Source organism: Felis catus, chromosome B3 (genome assembly GCF_018350175.1).
Source record: "Felis catus isolate Fca126 chromosome B3, F.catus_Fca126_mat1.0, whole genome shotgun sequence".
In the NCBI taxonomy this organism is placed as follows: Eukaryota; Metazoa; Chordata; class Mammalia; order Carnivora; family Felidae; genus Felis; species Felis catus.
The window spans coordinates 101958653-101976314 of NC_058373.1; the positions used below are offsets into that span (position 1 = coordinate 101958653).

Consider the following 17662-nt stretch of genomic DNA (forward strand, 5'->3'; position numbering starts at 1 on the left):
GTAATGGATTTCACAAAACTGTTTTTCTCATTGCTTAGAAATGGTTCTCAGAGTTTCTGTGATGTGATCACTTGGGTCTCCCAACAACTTGTTTTTGAAGGGTAGGCAGGCATTAATCATAGCCTGGGCAGAACCCAGCTATGGTGGCTTCAAACCTAAGCACAGCCTGTATGTGACTTTGGTGTCGAGATTCATCTAGACTGAGCTCTGATGTAAGGGTGAATGCTTTAGAGAAACTTCTGGCTCTGGAAGAATCCCTGAGTGACCGAGCCTGAGGTGGTTAACACTCAACCCTGCCACCTAGTTTTGGCGTTTTCAAGTCCTTTTAAAATTTTGTGTTGAAACATTTTGTCTTTTGGCTCAGGGAAAGTTGAGGGAGGGTGAGAGAGTGTGCAAAAAAAAAAAAAATCATGTGTTTGTGTGTGGTCTGATTTGTGATTTTTATAGGAATTGTGTTGAGCCACATGTCCTTTTGAAGGAGGACTGAGGCCGGCTGGAGGTGTTCCCATTAGACTCAGTGCAAGTGCAATCTTCCTGATGGAGCAGACCGGGTCCTGGACACTGCTGGGCGGGAGCAGCCGCCTGCCCTGGCAGCTGCCCTGAGGCCCATGTGGGGACAGGGGATTGTGTCTCGGACCCAAGACTCCAGTAGCTTCTTGGGAGCACCCCCTCAAAGAGTCATAGACACAAGAGTCACAGTGTAGGCTTTGGAAAAACTTAGCACTGAGGTCTTTCTTTGGGACTTTCACGTTAGAATAAGATGGCAAAGGCCCCCAAGTCTCCTCACCTTTGCCAGGTTAGCAGCCAGAGCCCCAGAAGTGCAGTGGGCCCCAGTGAAGGGAGACACCCGGCACAGAGGTCTGTCCCCCTTACCCACTGCCCCACTCACACTGCCCTTATCCTGCCAGCTGCCACACAGGCCCATCTGTCCAAGGCCAGTTCCCTGGGCCCCCACCCTTCTGCAGTCTGACTCCCCCCCCCCCCCCCGCCGTCACGTGCAGGTTATGGTCTCCTTCTGGGTTTCCTTCCCAGCCACTGACCCCCAGTGTCCCCTAAACTCTCCTTTTTGCTATTTCCTCTCTCAGCAGAGCAAATTCTTGTGTCCCTCTCCACAGTCCCCAACTGACTCTTTGCTATGTGCAATCCTGACACCCTACTTGTTTTGGCCAGCAAAAAGCAACAGGAAGAAAAGAAGGCAAGAACCTGTTGAAGAATTTTACAACTCATTCACTCCACAGATCTTTATTAAGCACCCAGACCCCATCCCTGACTATGTAGCTTATGGTATGAGGGTAGCAGGGGAGACAAAAGGAAACCAGGTCGTCACATACATGAGGATAAGGCTCTCCTGGCATCCTATGGAGCCCAGATGAGGAGCGGGGCCACCAAATCCAGAACCGGAAATGGCTTTTCCTCAGAGGAACTGTCCCCAAGCTAGGTCTGAAAGGCAAGCTGGGGTCTTGGTGGTAAAGACTCACCTAAGTAGGTGGGAGCGCTCCAGGCAGAAAGAACAGCATTTGGAGAGCTCTGTGTCTTACTGGGGGGGGGGGGGGGGGGGGGGCGGAGAGTATGTTTGGAGTGGGTTTGGGGGGCACTGATAAGGGGAGGATTTAAATTTATATAAAGGAACTAGAACCTTGCATCGTCTGCCATGCCCACACTCACACCAAACCTTCAGGATACTTGTAACCAAGTTACAAGTTACTTTCCATCTTGCCTCAAGTCTGCTGAGCCCGCAAGACAAAATAATGAGCCCTCCAGCTGCCTCCGTTGGACAGTGCACAAGCTTCCTAATTGGTCTCCCCAGCCCCAAAGCTGTGGCCTGATGCTTCTCACTTTCCTGCCACTGTGCATGCCCTCCTTGCGCAGCCTGGCTCTCTTTTCCATTTCCTTAGAATATTTAGAAAATGCCTAGTTTTTTTTCTCCCTGCCTGCCCAAGTGATTAAATGCAAAGATGGCACCATGTGGACTCATCTGCTGGCAAGAGGCCTCGACTGCAGTAGAGGGACCTGTGGCTGGTGGGAGTCACAGGCAGAAAGGGGCTTATGCTATGTCTGCTCGCCTGAATTCATGTCCGGATGGAGAGGACTGTACTCTGCTTTGGAAGGGAAAATGCTGTGCAAGACCTTTTATTATTATTTTAGTTCAAGAAAGAGGAAACGTGTCTGAATAATTTTCCACAGGCTTGGGTTATTCTGTTGGGCAGAACACCTCCTCCCTGTGAGGCCCTGTCGAAGCACGCAGTCTCCATCCTGGCTGAGGTTTATACCTGGGCTCCACGAAACAGGACTCCCTTTCACAGCCCGAATGTGCTATTCCTTACCTGACTGGACAGGATGTTGACCGAACCTAGACACTTTCCTTCCTCCCAGGGACAAAGGGACCAACTCCCTAGAGTAACAGAAGGGAGGACAGGAAAGTTCTGAATTTCATTTCTGAGACTACTTTGCTGCATTATAATCCCTGGCTTCTTGCCTCCTCACCATCTCCAGGAGGTTCTGCAGAGAGGAGTTCTTGCCCCTTTTATGAGCCTTTTTTTAATCCCGCCACAAAAGCTGTGGGGCACACCCTAGCCATCTTCTTCCATACAGACTCATTGGTTTGGCCCTGATCGTGACACAGGACTCGGAAGTGGCTGACTGGCTATGTCAATCTGTACTATGGAGGTTCCTTCCCCTCCAGTCCCTGAGGAAGCTGCTACCAGCCCAACCCAGAGCTGCCAGTGGAATGGCTGAGGTCATGTGTCAGCCATCCCAGTTGACAGTGGAGCTCCCACGATGGAGTGCTACTTTGCAGACACACACACACACAGAGACCAGCTTCTGGAAATCGCTCATTGCCAGCCATGACCCAGCTCCTCTCTGTGCCTCCCAGCTGCAGCCTCCAGGACTGAGAAGTGGCCACCACACTCACTCAGCAAGGCTAAGGGGCTTGATTCTATCTGCAACCCAGAACTAAATGAGCCTGGTGCCCAGTGTTGAATGAATGAGCTGACTTCTCTGGGGCCGGGGGGTGGGATATAAACATTTCCACCTTCTTGGAAATGTCCTTGGAAGCACTTTGAATGCATGTCTATAAAGTAAGCCATTTCCTCCTTTGTCACTTGGAAACTCAGGCCAGCTGTCCTTCAGGCTGGCCCTAGACCAGCTCGGTATTACAGTTTTGACAACTTGAAATCATTTGTTGGGGGCTAAAGGTGATTGCTAAATACCACATGTGACAAACATTCATACACCACCACCAAAGGGCTGGTTTGCACAACAAAAAAAAACCCTGGCTAGAGTATCTATGAGCAGCAGTTATTGAACCATTACTAACAGTCAGGTATGTTCTAAGAATTCTAATTACATTTCATGTGTTGTCTCATTTAATCCTTACATCTTTTTGAGGGAGATATTATTATCCATGGTTTTTAGAAGGAACCGAGTCTCAGGTAAAGGAACTCGCATAAGGGTATGCAGGGATTCAAACCCTGTCCGTATCCATCCAGAACCTTCCTCCAACCAACTGGGCTGGACTCTCCTCCCCAAGTCATCTTGATCAGTGCACCTGCATCCTGTGTTCTCAAACTTTGGCAGAATAAGCCAGTCAAAAGGAGAATCTATCCATCCCTTTATGAGTCTAGCAGCGATGCTTGCCTTTCAAGTTTTCAGACATTCATGTATAGGTGGACACTCACCAAGCATTACCAACAAATGAGAAGGGACCACAGAGTAGAACCATGCCCTTACCTTGTAACCATGAGACCATCCTACCATGTACCTTAAGCAGTGTCTGCACCTCTTTAATGAGGCATGGAATCTCTGGGTTGGGTAGACCTCCTTTAGTGGATATCCTTAAATGTGTCTGGCTAAGGTCATCCAGCAGGAAGGGGTTTGCAAGTCAATAATTTTTTCGCAATATAACTAACATCTTTTTGCTTTTTTGTTCACATAGCTCCCCTGTGTTTAGGTCCTTAAAGATTAAATGTCATCTGGAGAAAATTAAGCTGTCATTTTTTTTTCTCTGTTTAAGGAATCAGTTTCCTTTATGGAAAGTAGTCATATAGTGTGTTACTCTAAGTAATAGTTTATTGCTACTTAAAGGATTTTCTGTCTTATTGACAAAAGTACATGGGTATGTTATCTCCATCATTGTTACTGCTAATCAATCAAAGCTGATGGGTCTCCCACAGGGTGTGGGCCACCGTTCTAGTCTCCCACCAGGGGATTTCTATATTGCACATAGGGTCCTCAAACCATCTAGAATGCCAAATGTCCGTGTTCCATCTGCAGCAGAATTACCAGGGCACTTGTTGCAAACATCACCTGGACTCCTCTCCAGATCTCTTATATCAGGCTCTAGGTATGTGGGAAGGGGTCTAGGTCTTCTTGAGGGATTCTAATATAACACAGATTTGAGTGTCTCTGCCTTGGGGACTCATAACCCCTATAAAGTCTTTCCCTGGACTTCAGCATACACAAAAGAAGGCATAATACAGATGTCAGTGTGTTATGAAGCAGGCAAAACACCCCCTCAATGCCAATTTTACTAAAAAGGATTTGAGAAGGCATCAGATCTACCGATTTTCCTAAACTTTAGGCAAAATTTAGGTCAGGATTGGTGCACTGGGGTTTTTGTAGGGCACAGGATCCTTTAACTGGAGATTTCTCAGCAAAGCCCCATGCCCTGTAAAACCCCCAGTGCACCTATCCTGATGTATAGTATAGTATAGTATAGTATAGTATAACATAGCAGAGACTATTCTTCCATTTTCTGAAACCCTGAAGACCACTCCAGGGTGACCACACACCATCAAGCAGATTGATTTTTGAAGTGGTTTAGCATTTCCATTGATTATGAACACATAGGGGGCCTGCAAAAGCCAGAGTATTCAACAGTCCATTTTGCAATTCATTCTTGGTTAATCTGTAGAGTCCAGAGTAGAGTCAGGAGGAAGGGGAAAGTGAGTATGGATCTGCCAGAAATGCAACCAAAAACAAGGGTTGTCAAAAGCTTAATGCATGTACTTTACCAGGCACCTCCAATGACAAATAACTTGAATTGTTGGTACAGGTGGCTCCCAAGTGAAACTGACTGCCATTTGGATCAAGTAGGGAGCAGGTGAAGAAAAGGCAACTGCCAGAGACTCCAATGTTCCCCCTATTAATTGCATGTTTCTCCCTCTAATGCCAGGCTGCGCCACCCATTAAAAAGTCCTGTTTGTTTTTGCAGGCATTTACAGAGACTCAGAAAAAAAGATTGTTGTCATGGAAACAGCAGGTGCAGAAGCTCTTTCGTTCTTTCCCTCGGAAAACCCTTCTAGACATATCAGGATATCGACAGCAAAGAAAGTATGTTGGGATTTTGTTCTTCTTAATGCACGGTGTTTCACTGCCTGCCTGGGTTCCTGGGCAGGACTATGGCAGGCATCATCATTCCTTGTCCACAAGGATGCCCTGTGGGGAATTGGAGATCCCTTAAACAGACGGGGTTGGGAAAAGGCTATGGAGAGAAAGCATGCCCAGAAAAAGAACTGAACATGATCTTTTGTAACTCAGTTTACATGATCAAAATGACGGTATTAGTCCAGAGGGGACGGGTATGATTTAATGAATGCCCACAAAACAACTGGTGGTTGATCCACAAGAGGGGGCCCTGAAAGGACAAAAATGGGTTCTATTAGCACCTTACAAGGTAGTGTCATTTTTTCTTCCTTCTAGCTGCAGACTAGCTAATTATAGTTGGTGGCAGGGTGAAGAGCCCAGTGCTGGTCTATTTTGGTCTGAGCTGCAATCTAAGAGTGGAGCAGTACCACTCTTGATTTTTCATAGTACTTCAGCTTCTTGGATGCAGTTAAAAATAAGCCTCGTTGTACTTTAGAACCCATTACCTTAATCTGGTTTTAAATTAAAGAATCCAACTGCATATTAAAGGTGAATTACAGTGACAATCCAGGGGAAGAATCAAGGGGGGTGTGGGGTAAAGCCTTCAACAATGACAGGGAGTTGGGGGGAGACAAAAGACTGATGTACAAACATCCTGAAAAATCAACTTTCTGTTGTACATTTTTAAACATGAGCAGATAATTTTTTCACTTGTACCTAAAGAGTTCTGAATTCATTTCTTCGTGTATATAGAGAAGCTCTGTGTTGTTAAAAAAAAATTGGCATTTATTTGCATAAGTGTGCCTTAAAACATCACTATTTCACATTATTTAAGGGAGATAAGGATAGTTGGAATTTATGAAAACCTTTCATTAAAGATTAATGTAAACACTGAAGTGTTACCGTAATCTAGCATATATAACACCGTTATTTATTAGACAAACATTTAGTACTATGTGCCAAGTGGTATCCAAGCATTTTAGGAATATTAATACATATAATCCTTGCAACAACCATATGAGGTAGAGTTGCTATTATTAACTTCAATTTACAGAGGCGTCTGTAGGCAGTGGCATCCAGGATTTGGACCAGGCAAGCCAGCACCAGCTGCAGAGTCAGTGCTCTTAACCATTGTACATGCCACATGCCAAGCAGCTCTCACAGACTCCAGCTGATGTGTAGAAAAAACAATCAGGAAGAGCAGCCCTCTTTGTGGCAGCTCCCTGTCTCCAAGCTCTCTGGGGTTGCCCTTCCTGGTGGGATGGACTGGACCACCTGTGCACCCTGAGGATTGTCAGGGGCCCAGGTAAAAGGCAAGGCCTGCTCACAGGCCTCCCATCTCAGGGACTACCCCCTTCCCAGGCTCGCTCTCCTTATAAGGGCAACAGTGCATCTCTCTCAAGCGAGAGGATGAGGTTCCAGACCCTCCTGTCAACACCAAGCCCTCAGGAAACAAGTTCCAAGGAGAAGAAGGACTTTAGAGGATAAAGATAAAGATAGAGATTTTAAGCTCTTTGCTTCTCTCAAGACTGTCATCCCCTGCCTCTGTCTGCTCTGCTTTGTCCTTGGTCCATATGAGAGTTCCCATTAAACCTGACCTCTCCAGAGTGTTATTAACTAACGTTTGTCTTGGGCTACCCAAGGTTTGCCATATTGGAATCTTGATGGACCTGTTTTTATTGATAAGAATAAATTCAGTCATCAATTGTGGATGTTTAATTGGAAGTTGCTAAGGCTCTAGAAAATAATTTGTTCTCATTTATATTACCCCTTTTTATGCTATTAATGAGATCTTTTTATCCTATTAATTTGCTTTGAAGACCTGTTCCTCCCATAGTACAAAGGTAACTGCAGCCCAGCCCCTGCATGAATTATCACAAATCCCCAATTAGTTTGTTCTTATTAATGTTATTTTCTCAGTCTTTTCACGCATTTCAATGTAATGAAATCAGATGGTCAGATTTAGGAAAGCAGAGGTGGGCAGAGTAAAAGAATAAGGAATGAGGGGTGCCTGGGTGGCTCAGTCGGTTAAAGCATCCGACTTCAGCTCAGGTCATGATTTCACGGTCCATGAGTTCAAGCCCTGTGTTGGGCTCTGTGCTGACAACTCAGAGCCTAGAGCCTGCTTCAGATTCTGTGTCTCCCTCTCTCTGCTCCTCCCCTGCTCACACACTCTCTCTCTCAAAAATAAGTAAAAATTTTAAAAAATATGTAAAAAAAAAAAAAGGATAAGGAATGAAAACTTACTTGTGTCACTTGGTTCTCTCCCCAGAGAGAATGATTATGTCATTAAGCCTAGTGGTCTTAAGTAACCTAAGCACTGACTCTGGTTGCCAGAAGTGGCAACCCTCAACAACCCTGGCTTTGTAATAACCAAGTAAGTATGTCACAGTAGGGCCCCACAGACATTAGAAAGGTAGCCTATCCAAATTCTGCCCCCTCATCTATCCTGACCCCAAAATGTTCTGGGCTCTACCTGCTGCATACAGCCCAACTCATGCATCCTAACTTTAGGAGTCCTTAGAGCCCTCCTGTCTTCAGTGACCAAGTGTCCCATAGCAGAATCCTCTGCCCACATTGCTCAAGAATATAGTCTTGCCCTTCCTGGAAGCACAAATCATTTTAGCATCACTCACTGACTACTGTATTTTGCATATGAAATAGCTTTTTAAAAATCCAACCGAAAAGGAAAATGAGCAAAAAAGCTATCTGCACTAAATAAGGAGAAGTCTTAGAATACTGAATCATCTACCAGGTGGCCAATATTCCAACTCTAAAAACCAAAGGACTAGTCTTCATAGTTAAAAAAAAAAAAAAAACCACTTGATCCTTGTTTCCACTTGTCATGGATCTCAGACTGTCCTTCTCAAAAGAGGTCTCCTAGATCACGTGAAATTACTTTTATCCCCTCCTGGCCCAAATTTCTTCTTTCAAACCAAAAAAGTTTGATGCTAGTAAAAAGAAGGAGGTGGGAAAAGATGAGCTAGATACGTAGAACCCATGAGTGTCCTTCTTACCACACATAGATGAGCCCCTGACAGAAATCAGGAATCCTTTCCTTGGCCACAAAAACCTGGAAGTGGAAAGACACAAGTCCAGAAACCAGTTGCAGCCAGCTCACCCATGGAATTCTCTTCCACACCCCCTTGCCCCCTTGGAAATTTAGGCATTCTGGGAAGAAGAGAAAACATTCTCTGAGATTAACAGTGCTGATGGCTTAGATGCCCCTCTCCACCCCCCACAACCCTTTCTCAGGAAATGACTGTTTTACAGCACCCCTGCCCCCAATCATCTTCAACTGGTTAAACTACGTCAGCCCTGTCTCCTGGAGTCTCCTCACAGGTTTGGTACAGACCTCCCCTGTGTGGCTGGGAAAGCAAGTCTGTTCCATCTTGTGGCTGTTGGAGGTAAAGCACTGTGAGTTAAACACCAGTGAATGACTAAAGCTGACTCTTCTTGGAAGGAATGTGCTGGTTCCTGAAACCCTACTGGCTGCTGTGTACCCTCCCAGAACCTGAGGCATTGTTGGAGAGGATGAGTTCTTGGGCGCTGAGGTCACTGGAGCAATGGGAGTACAGCATCCGAGTGAAATGCCAGGGGTCCCTGGCAGCCTACGTAGGTCCATGTGGGAAAGCACGCAACCTCCCCCCGATCTTTCTGCAGGAAGGGTCTGTGGAGTGGGGAGCTGTCAGCATCCTAGGTCTGGAGCACTTGCAAACATCATCATCTCTGTTCCCCTTCCCTACTCTCAACCTGGGAGTCAGAGCCCCAGATGTGGGGTCAGCTTTTCCACAGGGAGAAGAAGCATCATGATGACAGAGATTCATTCGTTCATTCAACGTGCACTTGCTGTACCAGGAGCTGACTCAGGCATGGGACATGCAGGACTGATGAGGACAGACACCATGTTCTCTCTCTTGGAGCTTACATCTTAGTGGGGCTCACTGGCTACTCCCTCCAAGTGTGCCATACAGACAGACGTCAGAAAGACTGTGGTGTGACGGAAGGAGCACTGATCCTGGCTCGGCTGCTTTTGTGCTGTGTGGCTTCTTGATGGGCACGTGAGTGCTCAGGGCCCTGGAATCCAGCACGGAAGAAAGCTGAAGAGCACCCTGGTTAACTTCCTAGGCACATATTGCAGCGCCGTCGCCTGCTGTCTGTGTGACCTCTGCAAAATTGTTAAGCTTCCTGTTTTATTTCTCCAGCTGTAACAGAGGATAGAGCACCTCCTTCGTAGGGTTGTCGTGAGAACTGAAGAATTAACGTGATAGTCCCAGGATGGTGCACATGATAGTCACTCTCGGATGTCTCTTAGCTGTCACTTTAATCATAGCCCTTTCCTGGCACAGAACCACCCCCTGCCCCTAGATAGACCTCACAACTGTCAAAATGTAGGCAGGTTCCAAGGAGGCATCCCACTGGCAACCTGGGTTTGGGAAGGGCTAAGGGTGACTGACAGTCTCCCCATTCTTCTCTGTTCCCTCTCACAGTCGCGGCTTTGGGCAGTCCAACTCCCTCCCGACACCCAGCTCTGTAGGCGGTGGTATGGGCAGACGGAACCCACGCCAGTACCAGATCCCCTCCCGGAACGTCCCTTCTGCCCGCCTTGGCCTCTTGGGTACCAGTGGATTTGTCAGCTCTACCCAGCGCAACACCACAGCCAACCCCGCCATCATGAAACAAGGAAGACAGGTTTGTTCTGCCCCAAGAAGAAGGGTGGGCAGCCAGGCTCAGGGCCTGAGGCTTCAGGACCTACCCCCACATGACCCCCGAGGTGAGTGGAGAGGCCAAGGGAAGGCCACAATGAGATACACGTGGCCCTATGCTGGGAGGGAACCAGCTGTTTGCACTGTTTTTCTGGGAGACACAGCAATTACATGGCTGTACCTGGCTTCATGTGGATTTATTTAAGACGCCCTATGACCACGTTAACCTTTAATTGTGTGGGCCCTGCACATGGGGGCCTTGAGGAAGCACTGCGAGACCTATCTTTTATTTGCCTGGCTCCTTTACCTGACCCAGCAGACCTCAACACCTCCCAGATCTGGGTTCCAGAGGAGCCTGAGCATCTAAGGAGCTTTCTCAGCCTTTTTATTCATGGAAGATAGCTCCTTTGTCACGGTCCCAGCTGTGGTGGGGAACCCAAAGAGGAGCCTAAGAGAGGCTACCAGAGGGAGAGCTGGAACATTCTCTGCCTATTCAAGGCCAGGCTGCCCAGAGGTCTTTGCTATGCGGTATAGAGCTGACTTCCGTCCCAAAGCTCCTCACCCCAAAGTCCTGTTTCCCTACCCCACCCAATGCATTGCACCTGTGTGCCCAGCTCTGTGGGGCTCTGCAGGTTGGGGCTGGGAGTAGAGGGACACAAGTGGGCCTGGGTTGTCATGAGGAACTTAGGGATGGCAGACTGGTTTAAAAACAGGAAAACAGCTCCAGGCGAAATGGGCAGCATTTATGCCCCAGGGGACAGGACAAGGTATGAGAGAGCCCCACTATCTGACTGTTGTGGGAAGCCCCAAATCAGTTCAAGAGGAAGTCACCACTAGGACACCCGCGTGATAATAAACGCAAGCTAAGTGTGCCAGCTCGTTGCCAGCTGAAAGATTCTTTTTTCTCCCCCTCGCTTTGTAGTAAGTTGTAAGAATCTCAAAAGGAAAATCAAATGAGAGCCTTGAAATAGTTTGTGCTCTTCGTTGCAAACATTTATAGAACTCTTCCCATCCCTGAAAAAAGTGATAGGAAAAGCAAAGGCAACAAAAGGGATAAAAAGAGTTTTGGAGATAGTAAGGGAGAGAGCTGTCCAGATTAAGCTGGGGCTTAGAGAGGCCCGGGGCTTGGAGAGGGGGATAAAAATGAATGGAATCTAAACCCCCTCTCTATAAATATGCAGATGGGGAGCCTGCAAGCCTTTTTCCAGAAGTTAGCAAAGAGTTCTCCAGGGGTATTTGCCTCTTGAATTCTGGCCGGTAGCCCTGCTCTGCACCCCCTCCCCTGTCTGGACTAATGGTTCCCCTTTTGCATTTCTCATTAGAACCTCTGGTTTGCCAATCCTGGGGGCAGCAACAGCATGCCAAGCCGCACCCACAGCTCAGTCCAAAGGACCCGCTCGTTGCCTGTGCACACTTCTCCACAGAATATGCTGATGTTCCAGCAGCCAGGTAGGTCCATGCACTGGGTCTCTCCCTCTCTCCTCCCCCTGACACAGGGGAGGCCAGGACGCCAAAATAGATGCCCCTGTGAACCCAGCCGGAAAGTGCTTAGCCTCGACTGTCACCACGCATTCTTTTGAGCTTATAGAAGCCTTTCCTTTTTTAAACTGTGCCTTGCCAGCATGAATAGCGGCTGGCTGGCTGGGAGCCAGCACATGGAGCCCCAGAGTCGGTTGCAATCTGACGGGGATATTTTTGATACTAGTCATATTTCTAGATTGATTAAACCAGAGTTATCACTGGAGGGCTATTTGGGGGAGTTGGGAGGGGTTCCATGTGTAGTGTGTGTGTACTTTGTGTATACGTGGGGGGATGTGCAGGAAGTGAGACAGAGAAAGAGAAAACTTGACAGCATTAGCACTAAGAGACTTCCCCTGGTTTGGGAGCGCCTTGCACACATGACTTATTGGACCAGCCATCTTCCCTTTACTTGGTTAAAGAGCAATTTGGTGCACTTCAAGTCAGCTGCACGTCTCACCATGAGCCTCCTAAAACAGAGTAGCCAGAATTATGCACAGACAACAATTGCTTGCACACTTTATCTATGCAGACAGTGACCTCTTAAGACTCCATGAGTCCTATAAAGCCATGGAAGCAATTACTATATCTAGCTAGGTGACCTTCTAGGCAGGAAAATCAGGAACGGGTGTTGTACCTATGGGAAAATACCCACCCTAGGCAGTAGACACGCTCTGTACAGTAAGTCTTATAGAACTTTAAGGAGAGGAAACGTCACTGGGCCTGGGTGGGCAAGAAAGCTTCTTGGAATTGGAGCTGAGCTTCAGGCGACAGGGGGTGAAGTGGAAAGAGGAGGGTGGAGTTGCAGGCAGGAGGAGTGAAGAGAGCAAGACTGCAATTGTACTATCTCAGTGAGTTCCAGAAGCCGTGGCTAAGTCAAAGGGTCAGACTGAAGTAGCAGAGAGTAGACCAAGGGAACTGGAAAGATTACGGCTGATGATGAGGGCTCTGAATCCAAGGCCAAGGAGCTCAGGCCCCAGCCATTCTCAGTGAGGAATGTATGGAAGATTTTGAGCAGGCGTGTGCCTCGAGGAGGTGGGGAGACACTGAGGAGGAAGGGAAGTGAGAAGCCACCACAAGGTAAGGTGTGTCAGGAAAGGACGACGGTCCAGATGCTTGCTTGAGGTTGCTTCTTGACTTCTAGAACCTCTCCTCTTTGCATACTTTTGTTTTAAAGCTCCTTTTCTCTGTTTTGATACTTATAACTTCCTGGGAAGAAGTATTTGATAAAATTTAGGGACTCCGAAGGTCTTCTCCCTAGGTCATTTAGTCCCAGTCTCTGTTTTGGTGCAGAATCATGTGTAATCCATTCCCCATAAGAGAATCTAGACAATATTGGGAGACATGCTGGGTACAAGGAGAACTTTCATCCTGACCTCAGTCCTGGGACTGCAGCCCAGCTACCTCATAGCCTCACAGGAGCCCCAGCATAGCTGACCACTCTCCTTCTCCTTCAATCCCTATATACTTGTAGCCTCCTTGCTCCATTCTAAAGCTCTTATCCCTTCCTTTGGCTCTCTTCCAAGTCATCAGTCCTCTCTTTTTCCCCACATTCTCCCTGTCTTAATTGGGAAGACCAGGCCCACCAGGAAGAGTTGGGCCATCCCTAAGAAGACTGTTTGAGTCTGTAGATACAGATCTCCCACCTGCATTTTTGTTTCCCCTCTGCTGTTGTAGAGCAGTTGTGAGCTGCTTGCTCATGCTCAGGGCAACTATGACCCTAAGATCATTTGCATGCTTTTCCCATGAAGCCTGTTATTCCCATAGTTAAAAAATCAAATAATACAGGAGGGCTTTTAAGAAAAGTGACTGCCCCTTTCCCCTCCCCCTCCCAACCCACAGTCTCATCTCCCAGAGGCAGCCACTTACAAGGATTTTTAGTTTTCCTGGTAGTTAACCCAGAAGTCTCTAAATAATGTTCTTTGTATGCTAGACTTAGAATTCCAGAAACTGCTTGAGGACTTTTTTGGAAAGGGGGGATTAAATTAGCCTCTAGCATAAGCATTACAAACCCACCTCTAGCAAGGGTCTGATGAACCCCGGCATTTCTAATAATAGCCAAGGCATGGGGACAGGGCTACTCCAGATTTCCTGACTGCAAATACACTGGTGAGTACTCGGCAGGAGCCACTCCTAAGTCCTGACTAGCACACTCAGCCCACGCTGGGCGGCTCTTCCTGGGAATGGTCATGAAGGGTGAGGCAGGGCACAGCCATGACTCAGGATCCCTGGCTAAAGGGAACAGAGGCTGCACAAAGTCACTGTCATGGGCGGAGGGATGCTCCTCTTCAGTCTCCAAGGTCATCCCTGCCCGTTACAGATCAGACACTGGTTTTCAAGACCAGAAGTCATAACCAGAACTCTTGCTTCTTCCTGAGGAGACAGCCTCCTTCACAGGGCAGGCCCATCTAACTGCCATAGCCAGACCCAGATGAAGTTGTCCTAGATAGACGGGGTCTCTTGGGCCCTTCCACCCAGAGCAGCACATCCTTGTTAACTAGGCAGGGATCTAGGGGCTGGTGGCTGGGGTTGGGGGTGGGGGGGCGGGACTAAACTATAAGTATCATATCAAGGAGTCAAAATCTGAAAAGCAGCCAGTGGCTTTCATCTTTACACAATTAGGAGTAGTAGTGAACACAAAATGGAATAGAGATGTATAATCAACCCCAAATTAAATACTTAGAAACTGTGTTTACAGTATAGCATAGTGGCTTCCTCCTGGCCATTAGAGGTCTTCAGAGCATCCATTTTAAACCATATGGGTAAATCTTGGAAACTATAATACATTCTAAGGAAGTTTCAATTCTGTAAACTTAAATACTTCCATTAAAATGGTGGAAGACTTTAAATGTCTCCAAAGTCTGGGGGCTAGAACAAGCCCCCAACTTTTGCATCAACCGATCAGTCACCTGGCTTGAATCTGCAAGATAATATCGTCTTTCCTGGATCTACAGGATTTGTGGACCCCTAGGAGGCCATGTCAGGGTGGCTTTTTAATTTACTCCCACACAGACAGATTTTAGATGTTTCCCAGGACAAACCAGGAGAGCCGTTAAGTGACTGCTGCCTCTCAATGGCCTCCTGTGTGAGTAAGAAGCACTAAGCTGGTCCTCTCAGAGCAAGGGGGAGGGGATCTGATAAACTCACCAGAGGGGTTGTTTGAGCTCAAAACAAGTGTCGTGCCTGGTGAGTGACATCATGTTTCCCCAAAAGGAAGGGTGTTTTCCAAACTGGAAAATTCGTTTGAAAATTGCTTGGAGAGTGATTACCTTACCTTGGAAGCAGATCTTTCCTGCTAACCCAGGCTCAGCCAGCCCTTGAGATCCAGTCAGAGAGGATCTCAAAACAGCCCTGATGTGACACTAGGCCATCAAAGCTCCTAACCATCTGGAGGGCCTGACAAGAAAGGGCAGAGGGACCAGAAGCCAACTTTAAAAGAAAAGTATGGGGAAGGGTAGGTTAGGCAGCCTCACAGAGCCACATTCTGGGGATTTCTTCCTTCCCTTGCACAACACCATGTGCAAACTACCATTGGTGCTCGACTGTCCAGATGGGAGGTGAATAAGGGGCCTTACAGGGCAGCATTTCATGATGTGATGTATCTGTTCACCATAGCAAACCTCCCCTATGCACCAGCTCATGACTGTATTTCTTCCACAATCAGAATGATGCACACCTGGAAGCACAGTGCACAAAGCTGTTACCATTCATTTCCTCCTCAGTGGGAGTTTCAGGTTCCTTCCAGAGAACTACCTTTTGAAAGAGTGTGGAAAGGAAGACTACCATCCACCCACTAGGTCCATTAGGGGAATGGAAGGGACTGCCATGCAGAGGAAGTGACCAGAACAGGGACCCACTTAAAGTATCTGATGCACATTTGCTCTCTGACTTCTGGTAAGCCAAGGCAAACAGTCCTGCTCAGGATTGGCAGATAACAGGGAGGTTGGTAAATGAATCAGTTGTATCACAGCTAAGAACCCAGCTGGGCCTGTGTTCTCCTGCGTCTGAAAGTTAAACTCAGAGAGTCCAATCTGGGGCAAGATAGTACAATATTGTCTTATACCATATTCTCCTCATCATTTTGCATGAACGTGTGGGTCCCAGAGGATTTCTACAGCACAAACTTCTGCAGGTTTAGGAATTAGGCCACCAGAGAAAAGCTTCATTCCCCATAGCAGACTCAGGGGTGTGCGACTGACTTACTCCTGTTCCTCTGTCACCCGCCATGACCGCCATGACTGTCTCTGCAATGATCAGTGTCCCTGCCCACACTGATTTCTTTTCCTTCTGTTACTGCCCTCCCCTTTCTGCTTGGTTCCCATACTCCCTGTTTCCCTTTCTTCCTTATTCCCTTTATCCAGTCCAGATCCCACTTCTCCATCCTCTGTCCCATCCTCATCAACCTCCCCGATTTCTCTCCTCCCAGCAATCCCACTTCTCACTTAACTTGAAGCCTTCCTAGTTATTCAACAGGTGGTCTTAACTATCATTGGCAAATTGGGATTCTAGAGATTTTTCCTAGAATACTCCATTTATTATTATAAAGTACTAAAGACACTGGCTTGTTTACCTCAGTCTCAGGGACTGGGAGAGAGCTGCAGAATTGCACCATAGGTGCCACATAGCAGACACTCAGCTGAGATGGCTGGTTTCTGCCAAGGAAAAGCCACATCCCCACCCCACCCCCCCAGGTGGACCCAACAGCAGCACTTCATTAGGAATGGGTGGCTGCTCCCTTCCAGAATCTAATGTTTTTTTAATGTTTATTTGTTTTTGAGACAGAGAGAGACAGAGCATGAACAGGGGAGGGTCAGAGAGAGGGAGACACAGAATCTGAAATAGGCTCCAGGCTCCGAGCTGTCGTCAGCACAGAGCCCAACTCAGGGCTCTAACTCACATACAGTGAGATCATAACCTGAGCCGGAGTTGGATGCTTAACCGACTGAGCCACCCAGGCGCCCCCCTTCCAGAATCTTCTTGACCCTGGGCCTGAGCACTAGGCTCTGTACTTATGGGACTTTTGGAAAGGCACAATTAAAAAGTCCCACATCAGCCTAAACCCTGGGCATCCTAGAACGGGGGATCCTCACTAAATACTGGAATGGTCTGATAGGGGAAACATTCCTAGTTCTCAGAGATACCGTCTGAGCTAAGGAAACAGGCCTGTTGCACGCAACAGCAGAGAAGGCTTAGTCAGTCTTTCCTTTTTACCTTACTGAAGACATAAAACTACGTCTGTCTTGTCCATTACAGCTGGGAGCTCAGGCTAAATGCAGTGAGCCCTTGGGTTAACAGCAGCCACAGCAAGAGCTGACCTGCTGGTTCTTGTGTACCTGGGTGGCAGGAGCTGCCCAAATGCTTCTCTCGGGCTTTAAGAGTTCTGCCCACCCAAGCCACACTTGGCTGAGGGCTTCTAGCCTGAGATGGAAGCTGTTATCCACCCAGCTGGTCTCCCTCTGTCTTGTATGTGTGGGGAGATGCCACAGATCTGTTTTTATCAAATACACAATTAAAAAGTCACACTATTAGGAAACTCTGGAGTGTGAACATATGGGCTTCTCCTGAGACTCAGAATTTTTCAGAGCCACTCTGAGAGTGGTGGGGGGGGTCATGACACCCTAGCGCACCAGAGGGAAGAGCTGAAAGATAAAAAGAACCATGCCAACTTTCAACCTAAAAGAGCAGCCACTAAGGTTTGGAGATTCTAGAGTGGAGAGCCCTGCATTTCTCAGCCCCCTTTTTGAAACACTCAGTCCTAGGCTTAGAATATGGCATTTTGCTGCGTGTTGGCAAGAAATCCTGCAGCTGAAACACTTCTCTCCAAATGTCGAGCATCTTTATTTATCCAAATCTCTCCACAGTGTTTGTTTAAAGGGGAGTGCTAGAGAGTAAACTAAATTTTACAATGAGCATATGGATGGTTATAATTGCTGAGGGTTTTTTTTTTCATATTTGCTAACTGGCTATATATAAAACTGTGTTTCTATTTTATAGATTTCACACCCTGAAGGCTGCTAATTTTGCATGCATATGATTTTCACATGAATGGATGAAAATACTAAAATACTCTT

The 17662-nt window shown here is 47.3% G+C and overlaps 1 protein-coding gene across 5 annotated transcripts in view; it reads left to right on the plus strand.

The window, feature by feature from the left end:
* SAMD4A (sterile alpha motif domain containing 4A) overlaps positions 1-17662 on the plus strand; it is a 215714-nt gene that overhangs the window by 186037 nt on the left and 12015 nt on the right. For all 5 annotated transcript variants that reach the window (XM_023255700.2, XM_023255702.2, XM_023255701.2 and 2 more), the window contains 3 exons: positions 5216-5334; positions 9858-10059; positions 11396-11522. In XM_023255700.2, coding sequence (XP_023111468.1) covers positions 5216-5334; positions 9858-10059; positions 11396-11522 — 448 coding nt within the window. The remainder of the gene's footprint in view (positions 1-5215; positions 5335-9857; positions 10060-11395; positions 11523-17662) is intronic.